Genomic DNA, 17,368 nt, shown 5'->3' with positions numbered 1-17,368 from the left:
ACTCTATCTGAGAAGTAGTTGGTGAACCAGGCAAGGCAGTCATTTGTGAAACCAAGGTCGGTTTGGATCAGAGTGTTATTTCATTCCTTATTTCATTGAGTCTTCCGATAAGAATGCAGTGATTAACAGAGTCGAAAGCCTTGGCCAGGTCGATGAAGACGGCTGCACAGTACTGTCTTTTATTGATGGCGGTTATGATATCGTTTAGGACCTTGATTGAGCGTGGCTGAGGTGCACCCATGACCAGCTCGGAAACTAGATTGCATAGCGGAGAAGGTACGATGGGATCCAAAATGGTCGGTGATCTGTTTGTTAACTTGGCTTTCGAAGACTTTAGAAAGGCAGGGCATGATGGATACAGGTGTGTAACAGTTTGGATCTAGAGTGTCTCCCCCTTTGAAGATGGGGATGACTGCAGCAGCTTTCTAATCTTTAGGGATCTCAGACAATACGAAAGAGAGGTTGAACAGGCTAGTAATACGCATTGCAACATTTGTGGCGGATAATTTTAGAAAGAGGGTACAGATTGTGTAGCCCAGCTGATTTGTAGGGGTCCAGATTTTGCAGCTCTTTCAGAACATCAGCTATCTGGATTTGGGTGAAGGAGAAATGGGGGGGGGGGATCTTGAGCAAGTTGCAGAGCTGTTGGTTGGGGTAGGGGTAGCCAGCTGGAATGCATGGCCGGCCGTTGAAAAATGCTCATTGAAATTCTCGATTATCGTAGATTTATCGGTGGGGACAGTGTTTCCTAGCCTTAGTGCAGTGGGCAGCTGGGAGGAGGTGCTCTTATTCTCCATGGACTTCACAGTGTCCCAAAACTTTTTGGAATTAATGCTGCAGGATGCAAATTTCTGTTTGAAAAAGCTAGCCTTTGGTTTCCTAACTGACTCTGTATATTGGTTCTTGACTTCCATGAACATTTGCATATCGCGGGGGCTATTCGATCCTAATGCAGTACGCCGCAGGACATTTTTGTGCTGGTCAAGGGCAGTCAAGTCAGGAGTGAACCAGGGGCTATATCTGTTCTTAGTTCTACATTATCTGAATGAGGTATGCTTATTTAAGATGGTGAGGAAGCACTTTTAAAGAACAACCGGGCATCCTCTACTGACGTGTTGAGGTCAATATCCTTCTAGGATACCCAGGCCAAGTCGATTAGAAAGGCCTGCTCACTGAAGTATTTTAGGGAGCATTTGACAGGGATGAGGGGTGGCCGTTTGACCGCGGACCCATTACGGACGCAGGCAATGAGGCAGTGATTGCTGAGATCCTGGTTGAAGACAGCAGAGGTGTATTTGGAGGGGAAGTTGGCTAGGATGATATCTATGAGGATGCCCATGTTTACAGATTTAGGGTTGTACCTAGTGGGTTCCTTGATCATTTGTGTGAGATTGAGGGCATCTAGCTTAGATTGTAGGATGGCCGGGGAGTTAAGCATATCCCAGTTTAGGTCACTTAACAGTACGAACTCTGAAGATAGATGGGGGCAATCAATTCACACTTGGTTTCCAGGACACAGCTGGGGGCAGAGGGAGGTCTATAACAAGCGGCAACAGTGAGAGACTTATTTCTGGAAAGGTTGATTTTTAAAAGTAGAAGCTCAAACTTTTTGGGCACAGACCTGGATAGTAAAACAGAACTTTGCAGGCTATCTCTGAAGTAGATTGCAACTCCACCCCCTACGGCAGATCTGTCTTGACAGAAAATGTTGTAGTTGGGGAGGGAAATTTCAGATGTATTTTTTTTTATACTGTATATATATTTAACATTTTTAATGAACGACAGAATCCGCTGCAGCCCAATCAGCTGTAACTGCTCAGGGAGTATAAACACAAACACACACATATTCACACACACATACTGTACACACACACATACACACTGAGACAATTTAGTGGTGTGACGAAACATTTAGGAAAACCCATAACAACCGACTAGAGCAAGGCAGAAAGCATTGACACACACTGAGAAACACAACTCATATTCCCGGGTTTGGGGAGGAAGTGATTACATGTCATCAGTTACATGTAATCTGATTACAAAGAACTGTTACTGTAATCAGTTATGTTACCAGCAAAAATATTGTAATCAGATTACAGATACAATACCTTCGGAACGCATTCAGACGCCTTGACTTTCCCCACATCCCACCACGGAACAGCCCCACTCCAAAATGGACCAAACAAACAAAAAATCATCCTAAAAATACACACAATACCCCATAATGACAAAGCAAAAACAGGTCTTTAGACATCCCCGCAAATGTATTAAAATTAAAACACTGAAATAACTTATTTACATAAGTATTCAGACACTTTGCTATGAGACTCGAAATTGAGCTCAGGTGCATCCTGTTACCATTGATCATCCTTGAGATTTTTCTACAACTTGATTCGAGTCCACCCGTGTTAAATTCAATTGATTGGATATGATTTTGAAAGACACACACCTATCTATATAAGGTCCCACATATGACAGTGCATGTCAGAGCAAAAACCAAGCCATGAGGTCGAAGGAATTGTCTGTAGAGCTCTGAGAAAGGATTGTGTCGAGGTACAGATCTGGGGAAGGGTACCAAAAAAATTCTGCAGCATTGAAGATCCCCAAGAACACGGTGGCCTCCATCATTCTTAAATGGAAGAAGTTTGGAACCACCAAGACTCTTCTTACTCTTCAAACTGAGCGATCAGGGGAGAAGGGCCTTGGTCAGGGAGGTGACCAAGACCCAATGGTCACTCTGACAGAGCTCTAGAGTTCCTCTGTGGAGATGGGAGAACCTTCCAGAAGGACAACTATTTTTACAACACTCCACCAGGCCTTTATGGTGGAGTGGCCAGGCGGAAGCCACGCCTCAGTAAAAGGCACATGACAGCTGAGCACAGACTTGAACCCGATTGAACATCTCTGGAGAGACCTGAAAATAGTTGTGTTCCAACGCTCCCCATCCAACTTCACCGAGCTTGAGAGGATCTGCAGAGAAGAATGGGAGAAATTCCCCAAATGAGAGCTAAGACAACAATGGGTAAATGGCGATGAATGGGTAGAGAGGATCAGTTAGGCACACACAGGACCTGAGTTCAAGGTACAGTGTTAATGAACAGTCCAGCAGGCATCAGCTGTGTAGCCGAGTGATCATAGCGTCCAATGAGCAGCAATAGGTGAGTCAGGGAGCCGTTCGGTAGTCGCTATTACGCTAGGCAAGCGGGAGACACAGAGGTCAGAAAGCTAGCGGGCCGGGGATAGCAGATGGGTCTTCGGCGACATCGCAACAGAATTGCCTGTTGAAACCAGATCGGATGATTACGTCGGCAGACCAGTCATGATGGATCAGCGGGGCTCCGTTAGCCAACAATAGCCACTAGGTTGCAGCTAGCTAGCTGCAATGATCCAGTGTAATGGTCCAGAGCTTGCGGCAGGTATCCGGTGATGTGGTAGAGAAAGGCAGTCTGATATGCTCTGAGTTGATATCGCGCTGTGCAGACTGGCAGATAATTATCTGAGCTCAAGCTGGCTGGTAACTGAGCTAACGGTGAAGACTGCTAGCATTGGCTAACAATGACTAGTAACTAGTAGCTAGTTTGCTGGCAAGCTCGATGGAGGTTCCAGTTATAAGGTATAAAAAATAGCAGATCCGTACCACATTGGTTGAGGCGGGTTGCAGGAAAGTATATTTAGTTCGTAGATGGAATGTGAGATTAAAATATATACGGAAAAAATGAAAAACAGACTATTTATAGACCATTGACACGGGACAAGACAAACACACGCCGACTGCTACGCCATCTTGGTTGTGTAAAATACCTGAGTGGTGCAGCGGTCTAAGGCACTACATCTCAGTGCAACAGGCAACACTACAGTCCCTGGTTCGAATTCAGGCTGAATCACATCCGGCTGTGATTGGGACTCCCATAGGGCGGCGCACAATTGGCCCAGCATCGTCTGTGTTTGGCCGGGGTAGGCCGTCATTGTAAATAAGAATTTGTTCTTAACTGACTTGCTCAGTTAAATAGTGGTTAAAGAAATCAAGTAGCTATGCTATTACAAGTTCTCGGCATGATTAGGCCTAGGAAATATGCGACATGTTGGTTTTTTCCCTAGTATTTCAGGCTTGGCACACATTTGCAGTACATTCGTTTAACAGAGTAAATTAGTTCAGCAGAATTGTATGGATTTCTATCTAAGAACCAGAGGTCATGCAGTTCTCAGATGGGTACTTTGTATAATTACTTTACCTGCATATTTTATCATTTCAATATAGTTCTAATTTAGTTCTCAGCAGTATGTAATGTTTTGTTTTTGACAAGCAATTCGCTTCAAGGCTAGAGATATTTTAGTCTTGTCAGGCTAATTTGCTTCAATGCTAGAGATATTTTAGTCTTGTCGGGCTAATTTTCTTCAACGCTAGAGATATTTTAGTCTTGTCAGGCTAATTTGCTTCAATGCTAGAGATATTTTAGTCTTGTCAGGCTAATTTGCTTCAATGCTAGAGATATTTTAGTCTTGTCAGGCTAATTTGCTTCAATGCTAGAGATATTTTAGTCTTGTCAGGCTAATTTGCTTCAACGCTAGAGATATTTTAGTTTTGTCAGGCTAATTTGCTTCAACACTAGAGATATTTTAGTTTTGTAAGGCCAAACAAGTATTTTTTTTGTTGCTGACTCAGGTGCTGTTTTGGAGAGATTCCAGACGCTCTCGGGATGATACCAGTTTTTTGCACAGCCGAGAACACGATGAAGCACTGAGGGTGAATCTCAAATGGAAACCTATTCTCTATATAATGCACTTATTTTGACCAGAGCCCTATACACCCTAGTCAAAAGTAATACACTATTGGGTGTCATATGGTGTCATATAGCATGCCATTTGGGATGCGACCTCAGTCTACATGCTTGGGCTGTATTAACATTGCAGTCACCTCCCCATCCGTTCACCAAGACAATCTGAACCTGAGGTGACTTTAAATGCAGTAGGCCTGACTGCTGAACATTGATTGACCATCGATAAGTTGATTACCATGGGGGGGTCAAATTCAGACAAAGCAGATGATTATAGTCACACATTATGTAAATCCATGACGTTTACCATTCAGTCCGTCTTTGTAACAGCGCAGCAAGGGTCCAACAGTGCAGATTGCCTTCGCAATCAGCTGCTGAGACAAGCAATCAACAGCATTTTCCTGAGGGAGTTTTCAATTTCAATTACACCCACCTCTTTTTGGATAATATACAGGACACATTCTCCCAAGTCCAGTTCCTTTTGTGTTATATTTGATCTATTTTTGTCTTTTTTGGTAATTTTGCTGTATTTTCCAGAGCCTTAATCCATGAACTACAAAATACATACTGTACCCACTCTAAAATGTGTCAATATTTTTATTTATATAACCAGGCAAGTCAGTTAAGAGCAAATTCTTATAGACGGCCAACCAGGGAACATTGGCTTAATTGCCTAATTCAGGGGAAGAACAACAGATTTATACCTTGTCAGCTCTGGGATTTAATCCAGTAACCTTTCGGGTATTGGCCGAATGCTCTAACCACTAGGCTACCTGCCACCCCAATATGAATGAAGTTGTCTTGCTATCAAAATGCCCCTTATATTTGCATGAAATGTATGAGGAAACCCTGTTGAATATGATGTTGAATGGTCTTCCTCTTGCTTTGGAAAACCTATGAAATATTTAGTGTCTTCTCTCCTCTGGATATGACTGCTGATTATAGATTGTTCTTCTCAGTACCTCTGAATCCTCTCTAAATGTCCTAGCATATCTCTGCAGGTTTATCACAGAGCAACAGAAGAGTAATGGCTGTGTAAGAAAGCAAAGTCCACCAGGGACGTGTACTACATCATTCAGATGTAACACCACCATCTGTTTAGTTGTGGCGCAAATGGCAAAATCACTACTTAAGATCAGCCATTTATAGACATATCTGTAAAACTGAGAGCCAGGCAGTAGGTATACCTGTAGATGAGCAGGTCTGAAGTCAGATTCCCTCATTCCTGATCACGAGACAGGGTTAGCTAATGGGCGCTATGGGTGTTCATTTATCAAGGTCAAGGCCAGCCAGCACTTTAAGACAGATTGCTCTGGGTTTCTCCTTGCTCTGCTCTATCATTAGCTGTTAAGGAATGTTTACAGAGTTTGCTTGTGATTAAAACAACATAAAAAATGAATTCAGTTGGGTACGTCGGGATTGTTTCAGTCCCTGACTCGTTCCCAGCATCGTGTTTACTCCATTAGTGACTATTTATAAAGTGTTGATGGATGGTTTCTAATACGTGTGATTTAGCAATCTCTTTTATCCAAAGCAAATTACAGTCATGCACGCATACATTTTATGTATGGGTGGTCCCAAGAATTGAAACCACTATGCCACCGTTCTACCAACTGAGCTAAAAAGGGCCACTATAAAAGTGCTATGAGGCATTTGACTGTGCCATTTGGGATGCAGCCTGTATTTTACTTGAAGGGCGCATGAGCAGTTAGTTTCACCTGGATCGTTGCCCTTCAGGACGTACCTGAGGCCTGAGGACTCACTGACCAGACCAGGGTAATAGAGGAGAAAAGGTGTGAGGATATTGACAAAATGTCATCCCAGAAATTAGAAGTGCCTAACAGCTTTGGGAGTCCTCCTCTCGTCGTTTTAAAGGGGGAAAGCTTTAACTTGGCAGCTCTCTGAGGACCTAACTGCCGTTATTGGTTCTCGTAGGCTTTAGCTTTACACCAACAGGAAGGATGAGACGCTTGTTTAGCCCCTCAGCTTCCCAGGGCATTTTAGCAGAACGGTTTGTAGTTGAGTGTGTATTCAGAGGGGTTCCGCTCTGGGAAGAATACACCCCAGTGTTGAGACATGGTGTGAAATCAAATTACCACAAACCCTGTCAGGTGTTTCACAGTGTACAAGACACGTAAAGAGAGAACATGCATTCATTTGTTGCATCTCTTTCTCTCTCTTGCTCTCTCTCTCCTTCTCCCTCTCCCTCTCCTTTTCTCCTCTCTCTGTTACTCTCTCTATATATATTTCTCACACTCACTCTCTCTCTCGCTCTATCTATCTCTCTCTCTCACACTCTCTCTCTCTATCTCTGCTTTTCTCTCTAAAGCCATGATGAGTGGTGTCAGGTATATATTAGCAGCTGGACACCAGTGAAAGTCTCACAGTGGTACCTCTGCTGTGAGGGTTGATTGGAAAACATCACACTCTGAATAACAACGTCTGGCTTCTCTTTGTGGACACAGAGCATAAATAATCACTCACATCTTAGCAGGGATCCAGTTTGGATAAGAGGAAAAAGGCTGCCTTTGTTTCTGCTGTTATTGTTCACTGGTTGAGTTATGAGCTGTGTGAGCAATGCAATCTTCATGCCAAGTCAATGATCTCCCCGGGGAAGAAACCCAACATGAATGCCTTCTCTGGACAATGTCTCAAGCAGACGTTTATAGATCCACAACAATGGACGTTTTTCCCCCTCTGTCCCCTTACATGATTTTCAATTGTTCATGTCAGCTTGTGTCTTTAAGTCACCCCCCCCAAAAAAAAACATGCTGTCAATCAAAGTTTAATAATGATTAAGTGCTTTGAAATGAGAAAATCATAAACGTCAACCTTCTGTGTTGATTTGGTGTAAATATGGGCCTGTAGTGTCACCTCCAGCACTAAGCCAAAGAGAGGAGAGGAGAAGTGCCCTTGTCATAGACCTATTGTACTGTAGTAACACTAATATATATTTTGTACACAATAAAGAAAATCAATTTAATCTAAATATTGCTCCCAGCATTGATCAAAACTTATATTCTTGATCTGACTGAGTTTGCCTGCATCTTTGCGAACAAGTGGAATCATGAACAGTGGTTTGTTCGTTATGTTCCACTGCGTTCCCCATATCTGCCTCCCGGATTTGCCTTTTTAGCAGCACATTCACCACTCTCTCAAATGGCTAGCTCTGCCCCCTCGCGGCACAGGTCGAGGAAGTCGGCTCGAGTAGGCTAGCTGGCGGCAGAGACTTATGAAGGGCTCTGGCTAATATTACTTAGCCAGCTAGAGGGATGAAGTAGGAAGCTAACGTTATTCGGAGCTTACCTCAGCGGGAGCAAAAAATAGGCTATTAAGTTCTCATAATAACTTTCTCATCAACCAAGTTAGGAACAAAAAAAAGAAGATATGTTTCAATATGAACATCTCCTATCTTCCATATAGAACTACATTAAAATGCCATCATAATGCAAATGATACAGTTCATACATATTGGTGGTTGTTTGTTCTTATCTCCATCACCCACTGGAGTTGATAGCTTACCCATTACCTACTTTCTTTTACCACTACAGTTTTTTTAACCTTATTTTAACTAGGCAAGTCAGATATGAACACATTCTTATTTACAATGACGGCCTAGGAACAGTGGGCTAACTGCCTTGTTCAGGGGCAGAACAACAGATTTTTGCCTTGTCAGCTCGGGGATTCGATCTAGCAACTTTTCGGTTACTGGCTGGCCCAACACTCTAACAACTAGGCTACCTGCCGCCCCGAATACATCACTGATATTAATACAGAATTGTAAGTAATATTCTAATAATTAATGTGAATGTGATAATACGATCATCTGTGTGCGCCATTGATGTCTGTTTGTGCAGAGCTTGATTAGTAATGCCTAGGAATACAAAGAGATGAGATATCTATGTTACGAGTTGATGATATGCAATTCATCATTACAACTGACTGAACAGATGCTACATGTCAGTGTGAATCAGTTCTCATATTTCGCCTCTTTCAGGGGTATAGCATTACAATTGTATAGCTAAGAGGCTGTGTGTTTATAGATCGACTGAGGTAGATGAACCTACAGCAGCTAAGGTGATAATGGCTGGGGCCATTTTTGCTTGGTTCTGCTGTTCTCCATTATCAGCCAAGGTGATAATGGCTGGGGGTGGGAAGGGGGGGGGGCACTCAGCTGTGATGGGCCGCCAGTGTCGGCTCTATGGCAGCTTTATGATGAATTACCTTTCTGGGTCTGAATGATAGGTCTGATACTGAATGATGCCAGCACACGATTGTTCTGTCAGCAAGTCAACGGGCACCGCTGAGAAATAAATAAAGAATAGCAAAGAAATGAACCACAATTCAAGACAGCCGTTTTATTTTTCATTACAGGTGCCATCTCTCATATACGGTATATCTCCATATCCTCTGTTATGGGACAGGATATGGGGGGATGGACACAGCCATCCTCTAAGAGAGGGAAGGCATAGTTATGAAAGAAACATTCTGTATGGACCTTTTGCGTATGTTTGTAATGCCATGTAGAGTATATCTTTATGATTACATACAGCGGAACGGTACATCAATTCTGCACATCATTTTCTCACGTTGACATTACTTCACTTTCCCGAACAGTTCATGTCATTCACATTACAGGTAATGATTTGATGGCTGTGTGTTGTAGAAACCGCAACCTCTATTGTTCTCTATTAAGAAAAGGCCCGGGCGTGTCATTTTATTGTTAAAAAGCGATTCTGATGCATATCTCCTCTTTCTTTCCTTGCACAGCTCAGACGATTATTATGAGTACGGACTCGATAATGGTGAGGAATCATATGAGTCATACGGTGAGTTACTAACTGCTTTATTAACATATAAAATGTTGTTGAAATGAATACTGTCTTGTTCAATGTGGTTCTTTGTTCGTCAGCAGTTTGAATGCTGTTAATTCATAAAAGGGGGGGGGGGGGGGGTTCTTAGCTGACATCTGGAATTGTTTAAAGATGGTCACATTATGGCTCATTTAGCTATTTGAGTTTGAATTTTTGGACCCCTTTATGTATAAAAAAAAATTAAGAAGGAAAGTATTTGATAAAATATTGAATTTGGCCTTTACTACTGTAACGACCCTGGGTTTATAAGAAAGGAGGGAGTAGTGTAACGACCCTGGGTTTATAAGAAAGGAGGGAGTAGTGTAACGACCCTGGGTTTATAAGAAAGGAGGGAGTAGTGTAACGACCCTGGGTTTATAAGAAAGGAGGGAGTAGTGTAACGACCCTGGGTTTATAAGAAAGGAGGGAGTAGTGTAACGACCCTGGGTTTATAAGAAAGGAGGGAGTAGTGTAACGACCCTGGGTTTATAAGCGCGGAAATCGACTCTGCCGCACGAGCATGCTTTTGCGGGCACAGTCAATAGCGCGCCGGACCTCAGGCTCGAAGGTCGAGGGTTCGAAACCTGCTCCCTGCTGTTTCATTACACCACCCAGAGAAACACACTAAATAACATGTTGTAAATGCACTGAATAACACATGGTAAAGTGTTAGTGAAGTGAAGAGTTTGTCCTGTAGCTAGGAGATATAAGAAAGCTCAGGAAATATATATATATATATTATTATTATTACACATGTTTAACCTCTTTTTGGGTAGGCACAAAACTATCTTCATCCTCCGGTGCCTGTTACCTTCAGACGAGTCCCGTGACACTTGTGGGGGTTATAAAGCAACATGTAGAACACCATTGTGTTTCTGAGAATCTCCCCTTTTCCACAGTGGGTTCACATTAGTTTGTAGCCCAAACGGTTTGGACGCTTACAAACAGAAGCTGGCACATAGACTGTATCTTCTTCAGACAAGTCTCCTGACACTTGTGGGGGTTGTAGAGCGAAATACCATTGTGTTGGTGAGAGTCTAGCCTTTCCATAGAGAGGTCAAAATAGGTAGGTAAAACAGTTCGGAAGCTTCACTGCAGATGTGGATCTGCTATATCAGCAGATGCGGTAGATTGAGACGATATCTTTAGTTTCAATTGACGGATTTGAAGGGGATTTTTTTCTTTTGTTATGTAGATTGACGCACCGGTTCGTCAGTTGACTCTAAGGGTTTCCGAACCCACATGCAATGTAATTTCCCTGAGTAGGCGCCACATACATTTTTGGGACACATTTGTTGTAGACGTATCATTAGTATTATTCAGGGTGCCAGGTGATGGGATAACATGAGGCATGTTCTTTGTCAATATAATGATAAAATAATTGCTGAATGATTATTCTGTTTCACAACTGAATTAGACCTCTTTTACGCAACTCCATATAGACAGTGCTCATTTTTCTGACAATGTCAAATACAATTCTGTTATTATAAAGGTTGGGGGATGTCTGATAAAGACACAGTAATTCTATAAAGCGGGGCATGGCTACGTCTACACAATGCCTCGACTGTATTCGTACATAAACCATGAGTGATAGAGTAACTGATATGCCTTGACGTCTGGTTTTCTAATGTAGCTTTAACCATAGTTTTATTTTCTGGTGTAATGACTTGAGCACTGTATGGTTCCTGTTTCAGTCACTGAGCCGTTAATGTCACCTCATTACCCAGGTCTCCTCTTGCTTTGGCAGTCAACTCTTACAGCACTTCACAGTAAATGTATACAGTTGTCACCAGACTGAGACACTATCTGCAACATGAAGGACTTACAGTATATGTTCTTTGATCCATGATAACTTTGTAAATGACCATAACATAGGGCAGGTAGCCTAGGAGCCTGTAAGAGCTTTGGGCTTGTAACCGAAGGTCACTGGTTCGAATCTCCGATCTGACTAGGTGAAAAATCTGTGCCTTTGAGCAAGGCACTTAACTTTCATTGCTCCTGGGTCACTGTCAATGATGGCTGATCCCTGGCTGCGAGGCTGTCTCAGGGGAAGTGGGATATGTAAAAAAACATGTGTATAATGCACACACTGTATAATACACACTACAAATGTAAGTTAACACCTAATTGTTGTTATTTTAACTGAAAGAAGAGCTTATTCATATTCCAATTTGCAATGCAGATTAACACACAGGAATAATGTGGCAAGAAACTCTGGTGTAAAGTTTCTGGTGTAAACTCTGGTGTAAAGTTTCTGGTGTAAACTCTGGTGTAAAGTTTCTGGTGTAAACTCTGGTGTAAAGTTTCTGGTGTAAACTCTGGTGTAAAAGTGTAAAGAACTAACCTCCAAAGCACACACACAGACACTCACAGCGGGTAACAGCGCCACACTAAATGCTTTCTAACAGGTCAAAATAAAGAGGTGTTTGACAGTTCAAAGGAAGGGGCTGTTTAAATGATAAACAGAGTTGATGGTACAAAGCTGATCTCTAAACACAAGGTTACCTTGGTCACTGTCTCTCTACAGTGAGTGCCAGAGAAACGGTGACAGGTTTAATTAGAAACCATTGGTTATGGGCTGCCAGCAGAGACCATGTCAGGGAAAAAACGGTTCTTTGTGAGCCTCTGCTCTGCTCCGGGGATGAGACTCTGCTGGCTAGAGATCACACAAAGGCTGCCATCGATGTAGCAGGCACTTGGCACATAGACAGCAGAGGGCCTGAATGAGGTCTGATTTGGGCTAATGGTTATTGTGCCCTTTTGCTAGGATCCACTACACTGGCTCTTTTCAAGTAGCTATTTGATCTTCTGTTTCAATTATCTAAATGCATCCTTCTAGGTGAATGACAAGCTTCTTGGTGGATTTTTTGTTTGAACTACAGAGGCTGTGGGAGTCTTCTGTTGTTCCAGTTGGATAAGCCATATCAACATCAGACTCTCAAAGGATTTTGTGACCAGAATGTCCATGATTCTTGATTTGTGTTCACTGATGAAGACAGAACCTTGACATCATTTAACTATTTTTGACCGGATTGATACCTGATTAAAGTATGATAGCTGAATGCTTACCTCAGTTCCAGGCTAAGGAAAATATAAAACCATTTTGTCCAATAACCTCTTGACGTCAGGGTAAAAATGACATAAACATCTGAGTTACACAAAAGTGTGTGTGTAGAAGTGTTTCTTACTGTTGTTTCCCTATAAAGCAGGTCAGGAGGAGTGGACAACTAATCGCGGCAAGGTGCCAGCTGCACGGACGACCAAGGGAGTGTACAGAGAGACGCCCTACTCCAGATATTGAACTGATTATGCAACAACCTGCACAATCACTCACGGACGTGTCATCAAGTAATGGATTTTATACGGACGCTCCCTTTTTAGAATAAAAACACTCAATCGTAAATGTGGGTTTTAAAAACAGAAAAAAACTGGTATCATATCAAGACTGTTTTCACCAGAATAATGTGTATATTTTAGTCCATCTACCCACTCCTAAACAAGTAGATATCTAAATACCATGGACCTGGTTATAGAGGGATTGGTCACTTTAATATGTTAGTGATTTAGTTGTAGAGAGGTGAAGTATTGTAGATATTTTTTCCTGGGGGTGATTGGTCAATTGTGTCCCTTGTAAATGAAACCTTTCCAATCAGAAAACAGAACGATCCTGAAATACATATTGCTGTTTGATCTCCTTTTGTAAATGATAGTTATCTCGTGTTAAAGGGCTTATACAAGCATGGTGTGGAATCATTGTGGATAGTGTCAGCTGTTGTGTAGACGTGTGCGTTTCTGTTTCATTCCCCCCTTTAATCAATCTACATTCACAGACCATACTCTTCTTCTTTTTTTGTTGTGTAAAAATCTTCAGTAAAAAAAGAAAAGAAAAAAAGAATCAAGAGCTACAAAACATTTTTATGTAAAGCTCTTAATAATTCATTCCAATCTATTATTTTTTTTAGGGGTTTAAAAACCTGAAATGCTTTCAGACAATGTAATAATCCGTTTCTTGAGACATTAAACCATGTAGAATTGGTCTGGGAGCAGAAATAGTGTATTAGCCTTCTCTGCTTATGTAGGCCCTTTACATTTTTCTTCTTGGTTGATGCTCAATAAACTTTTTGAAAGAAGTACGTTTGTGTTCAAGAGCCTAATTCTGTATTTACATAGCTAAATAGAAAAACACTATAATCTAAACTAACAAAACTAACATTGGAAAGAATGATGCTGATGATAATATTGAAGTGCTCACTCTAATACAGGTTTTTATGTACCGTAATGAATGTATAGACTCCTGAGCGAGACCATGTTGATCAAGAATTAGCGTCTGAATAATATCATAACATGTCAAACCGCATAAAAGTTAACATTATTTGTATGAAAAATCTTAAAACTGAATGCCAGCAACAAAAACAACACCATTTTTGTAAGAACTGTGTCGCATATTTGTATTTTACAATTCAGGTCATGTTTTGTAGGGAATGGTTTTGATACAATGTCAATCACAGATTTAAGTCTTTGATGTTGTGTGTTTTGTCATATGTTATCTCTTAATAAAACGGATTGTGTTACAGCATAGGTAACAGTACAGTACACTAACATATACAGTAACAATGGCATCGGCACCTGTATTTGTCTCGCTTGCCTATCTGACAATGAGCCACTTTGAGTATCTTATAATAGACAGTGCTATTACATTTTAATGACGACAAGCAGTGACACCGGGAGAAACTCCTAGGGACTGTTCATAGCTTTTCTACTGGATGTAAGCAATGGCTTTCACACAATTGTATGGAATTTGTATGGAGGGGAAATCGTTTCTGTTGTTGTTCTGCTCCCTGTGTTCCCCTCTGGTGGTGTGGCCCTCTATCTCTCAGTCTATAAAGACCCATGTGGCCCCTGCCCTTTGGCCATGCCCCTCCGTTAGAGAGACTCTAAATGACCCCTGACCTCTGAACCCCAGCTGACCTCCGCACTGAGAGGACGGCAGACAGACAGTAGCTGTTTTAAAAGACCTCCGTCCATCCGTTCCACAAGGTAATCAAACCCAACCAACCTAACCTCACCCTAACGTAGACTGACAAACATAAAGCACTAAAACCAAAAGGAACTTTAATATGTTGTTCTTTATTAAGTCTTTCTTAATCTTGAAGGGGTTTAAAAGTCAACACTGGGGATTAATTAGACTTCGATATAAAACATTAAAAAACAATATAAATAGCTGTAATATTTCTAGAAAGTTTGGTGTGCAATAAGTGTATTATAAGACTTAGATAAAATATGTTGTATTGTAAGTCAAATGAATGACTCTTTAACCGTACTAAAATCACTTTAAATTGCAGTAGTTTGTTTTCTTTCTGTACCTTTATTATTGTAATCAATCATGTTATTTCCTTTGTTTTAGGCTGGTGCCAGAGCCCACGGTCCGAACACCCCCAAGCTCTGAAGGTGAGTTGCAACCCATGCTATTCTTCGGATAGTTCTCCTCCTTTAAATCAACATAACCAGGGTGCTTTTGTTACAAATACAGTATTATCCCAGATTAAAAAGCTACAGTGCTCTATAGTGCACTACTTTTGACCAGAACGATATGGGCCCTGGCCAAAAGTAGTCTACTACAGTGCCTTCAGAAATTATTCATACCCCTTGATTTTTTACACATGTTGTTGTGTTACAGCCTGAATTTAAAATGTAGTATATTTAGATTTTGTGTCACTGGCCTTACACACAATATCCCATAATGTTAAAGTGGAATTATGTTCTTAGAATTTTGTACAAATTAATTTAAAATGAAGAGCTGTAATTTATTGCTTCAATAAGTATTCAACTCCATTGATATGGCAAGCCTAATGGCAAGCTTTCCCTGAACATGAAAAGCTGTTTATTCTCTATGTTTAGTTGTGGCATGATAGTGACTAGGGTGGGTCATCTAGGTGAATTGTATTTCTATGGTGGTCTGATATGGTTCCCAATCAGAGGCAGCTGTCTATCGTTGTCTCTGATTGGGGATCATATTTCGGGAGCTATTTTCTCCATTGTGTTTGTGGGATCTTGTCTACAGATAGTTCCCTATGTGCACACCAGTAGCGTCACGTTTCGTTTCTGCTTTATTGTTTTTGTTTGATGAGTTTCCATTTATAAAAAATATGTGGACCTCTACGTACGCTGCCCCTTGGTCCAATCATTATGACAAGCGTGACACCTAAATATGTTCAGGAGTAAAAATGCTTACCCGTTAGCGGGATCGATTTGACAACATCCGGTGAAATGGCAGAGCGCCAAATTCAAATTCGCTTTACGGCGAAAGCAAACCATGCGATTATCTGAGGACAGCATCCCATCAAACAAACACATGACAATCATATTTCAACCCGCCAGGCGCAACACAAAACTCAGAATTAACGATATAATTCATGCCTGTCCCATAAACATCACGAATGGTCTTTTTTTAAAATTAATTCCGTCGTTATATCCCCAAAATGTCAATTTATTTGGCGCGTTTGATTCAGAAAAACACCGGTTACAACTCGCCCAGCATGACTACAAAATATCTAATAAGTAACCTGTAAACTTTGTCCAAACATTTCAAACAACTTTCCTAATCCAACTTTAAGTGTTTTAAAATGTAAATAATCAATAAAATTTAAGACGGGATAAACTGCGTTTAATAGCTGATAAAATGAAAGTGGAGCGAGCTTCAGGTCACGCGCCCCAAACAACTGAGTACACTTGGCTATACACCCAGAAAGGAAAGGGCTACTTCTTAATTTCTCAAAAGAGAAACATCAACCAATTTATAAAGACTGTTCACATCTAGTGGAAGCTATAGGAACTGCAAGCACATTTATATTAAAACGGGCTTGCCATAGGAAACCAATGGAAAACACATTGACCTCAAAAAAAAAATCCCTGGATGGATTGTGCTCAGTGTTTCGCCTGCCAAATCAGTTCTGTTATACTCACTGTTATACTCATTCACACAGTTTCAGAGTGTTTTCTTTTCAAATCTACTAATAATATGCATATCCTAGCTTCTGGGCCTGAGTAGCAGGCAGTTTACTTTGGGCACGCTTTTCATCCGGACATGAAAATACCACCACCTATCCCAGAGAGTTAACAAATCACATAATAATGGCTCACTCTGCGTGCAATAATCGTGTTTAACATGATTTATGAATGACTACCTCATCTCCGCACCCCACACATACAATTATCTGTAAGGTCCCTAGGTCAAGCAGTGAATTTCAAACACAGATTCAACCACAAAGACCAGGGAGGTTTTCCAATGCTTCGTAAAAAAAAGCATGGTGAAGTTATTAATTACACTTTTGATGGTGTATCAATACACCCAGTCACTACAATGATAAAGACGTCCTTCCTAATTCGGTTTGCTGGAGAGGAAGGAAACCCTTCAGGGATTTCACCATGAGGCCAATGGTGATTTTAACAAGTTACAGAGTTTAATGGCTGTGATAGGAGAAAACTGAGGATGGATCAACAACATTGTAGTTACTCCACAATACTAGCCTAAAAGACAGAGTGAAAAGAAGGAAGCCTGTACAGAATACAGAAATGCATCCTGTTTACAATAAGGCACTAAAGTAAAACTGCAAAAATGTTACCAAAGAAATGTCCTGAATACAAAGCGTTATATTTGGGGCAAATTCAACACATCACATCACTGAGTATCACTCTTCAATCTTTGTGGTGGCTGCATCATAGGTTTGTTGTCATCGGCAA

The 17,368-nt window shown here is 41.2% G+C and overlaps 1 protein-coding gene across 2 annotated transcripts in view; it reads left to right on the top strand.

Moving 5' to 3' along the window:
• LOC115131479 (KH domain-containing, RNA-binding, signal transduction-associated protein 3-like) overlaps positions 1 to 13,759 on the top strand; it is a 177,773-nt gene extending 164,014 nt beyond the window's left edge. Inside the window, exons 8-9 of one of the 2 annotated variants that reach the window (XM_029663234.2) lie at positions 9,546 to 9,604; positions 12,838 to 13,759. In XM_029663234.2, coding sequence (XP_029519094.1) covers positions 9,546 to 9,604; positions 12,838 to 12,929 — 151 coding nt within the window. In that variant the 3' untranslated portion in view covers positions 12,930 to 13,759. Of the gene's footprint in view, positions 1 to 9,545; positions 9,605 to 12,834 lie in introns of both variants that reach the window. The other variant, XM_029663233.2, reaches the window with a different exon arrangement.
• The last annotated feature ends 3,609 nt before the right edge of the window (positions 13,760 to 17,368 follow it).

Source organism: Oncorhynchus nerka, linkage group LG7 (assembly GCF_034236695.1).
Source record: "Oncorhynchus nerka isolate Pitt River linkage group LG7, Oner_Uvic_2.0, whole genome shotgun sequence".
NCBI lineage: Eukaryota > Metazoa > Chordata > Actinopteri > Salmoniformes > Salmonidae > Oncorhynchus > Oncorhynchus nerka.
Note: the sequence above shows the minus strand (reverse complement) of the source record. Positions and strands in the feature narration are given on the sequence as shown.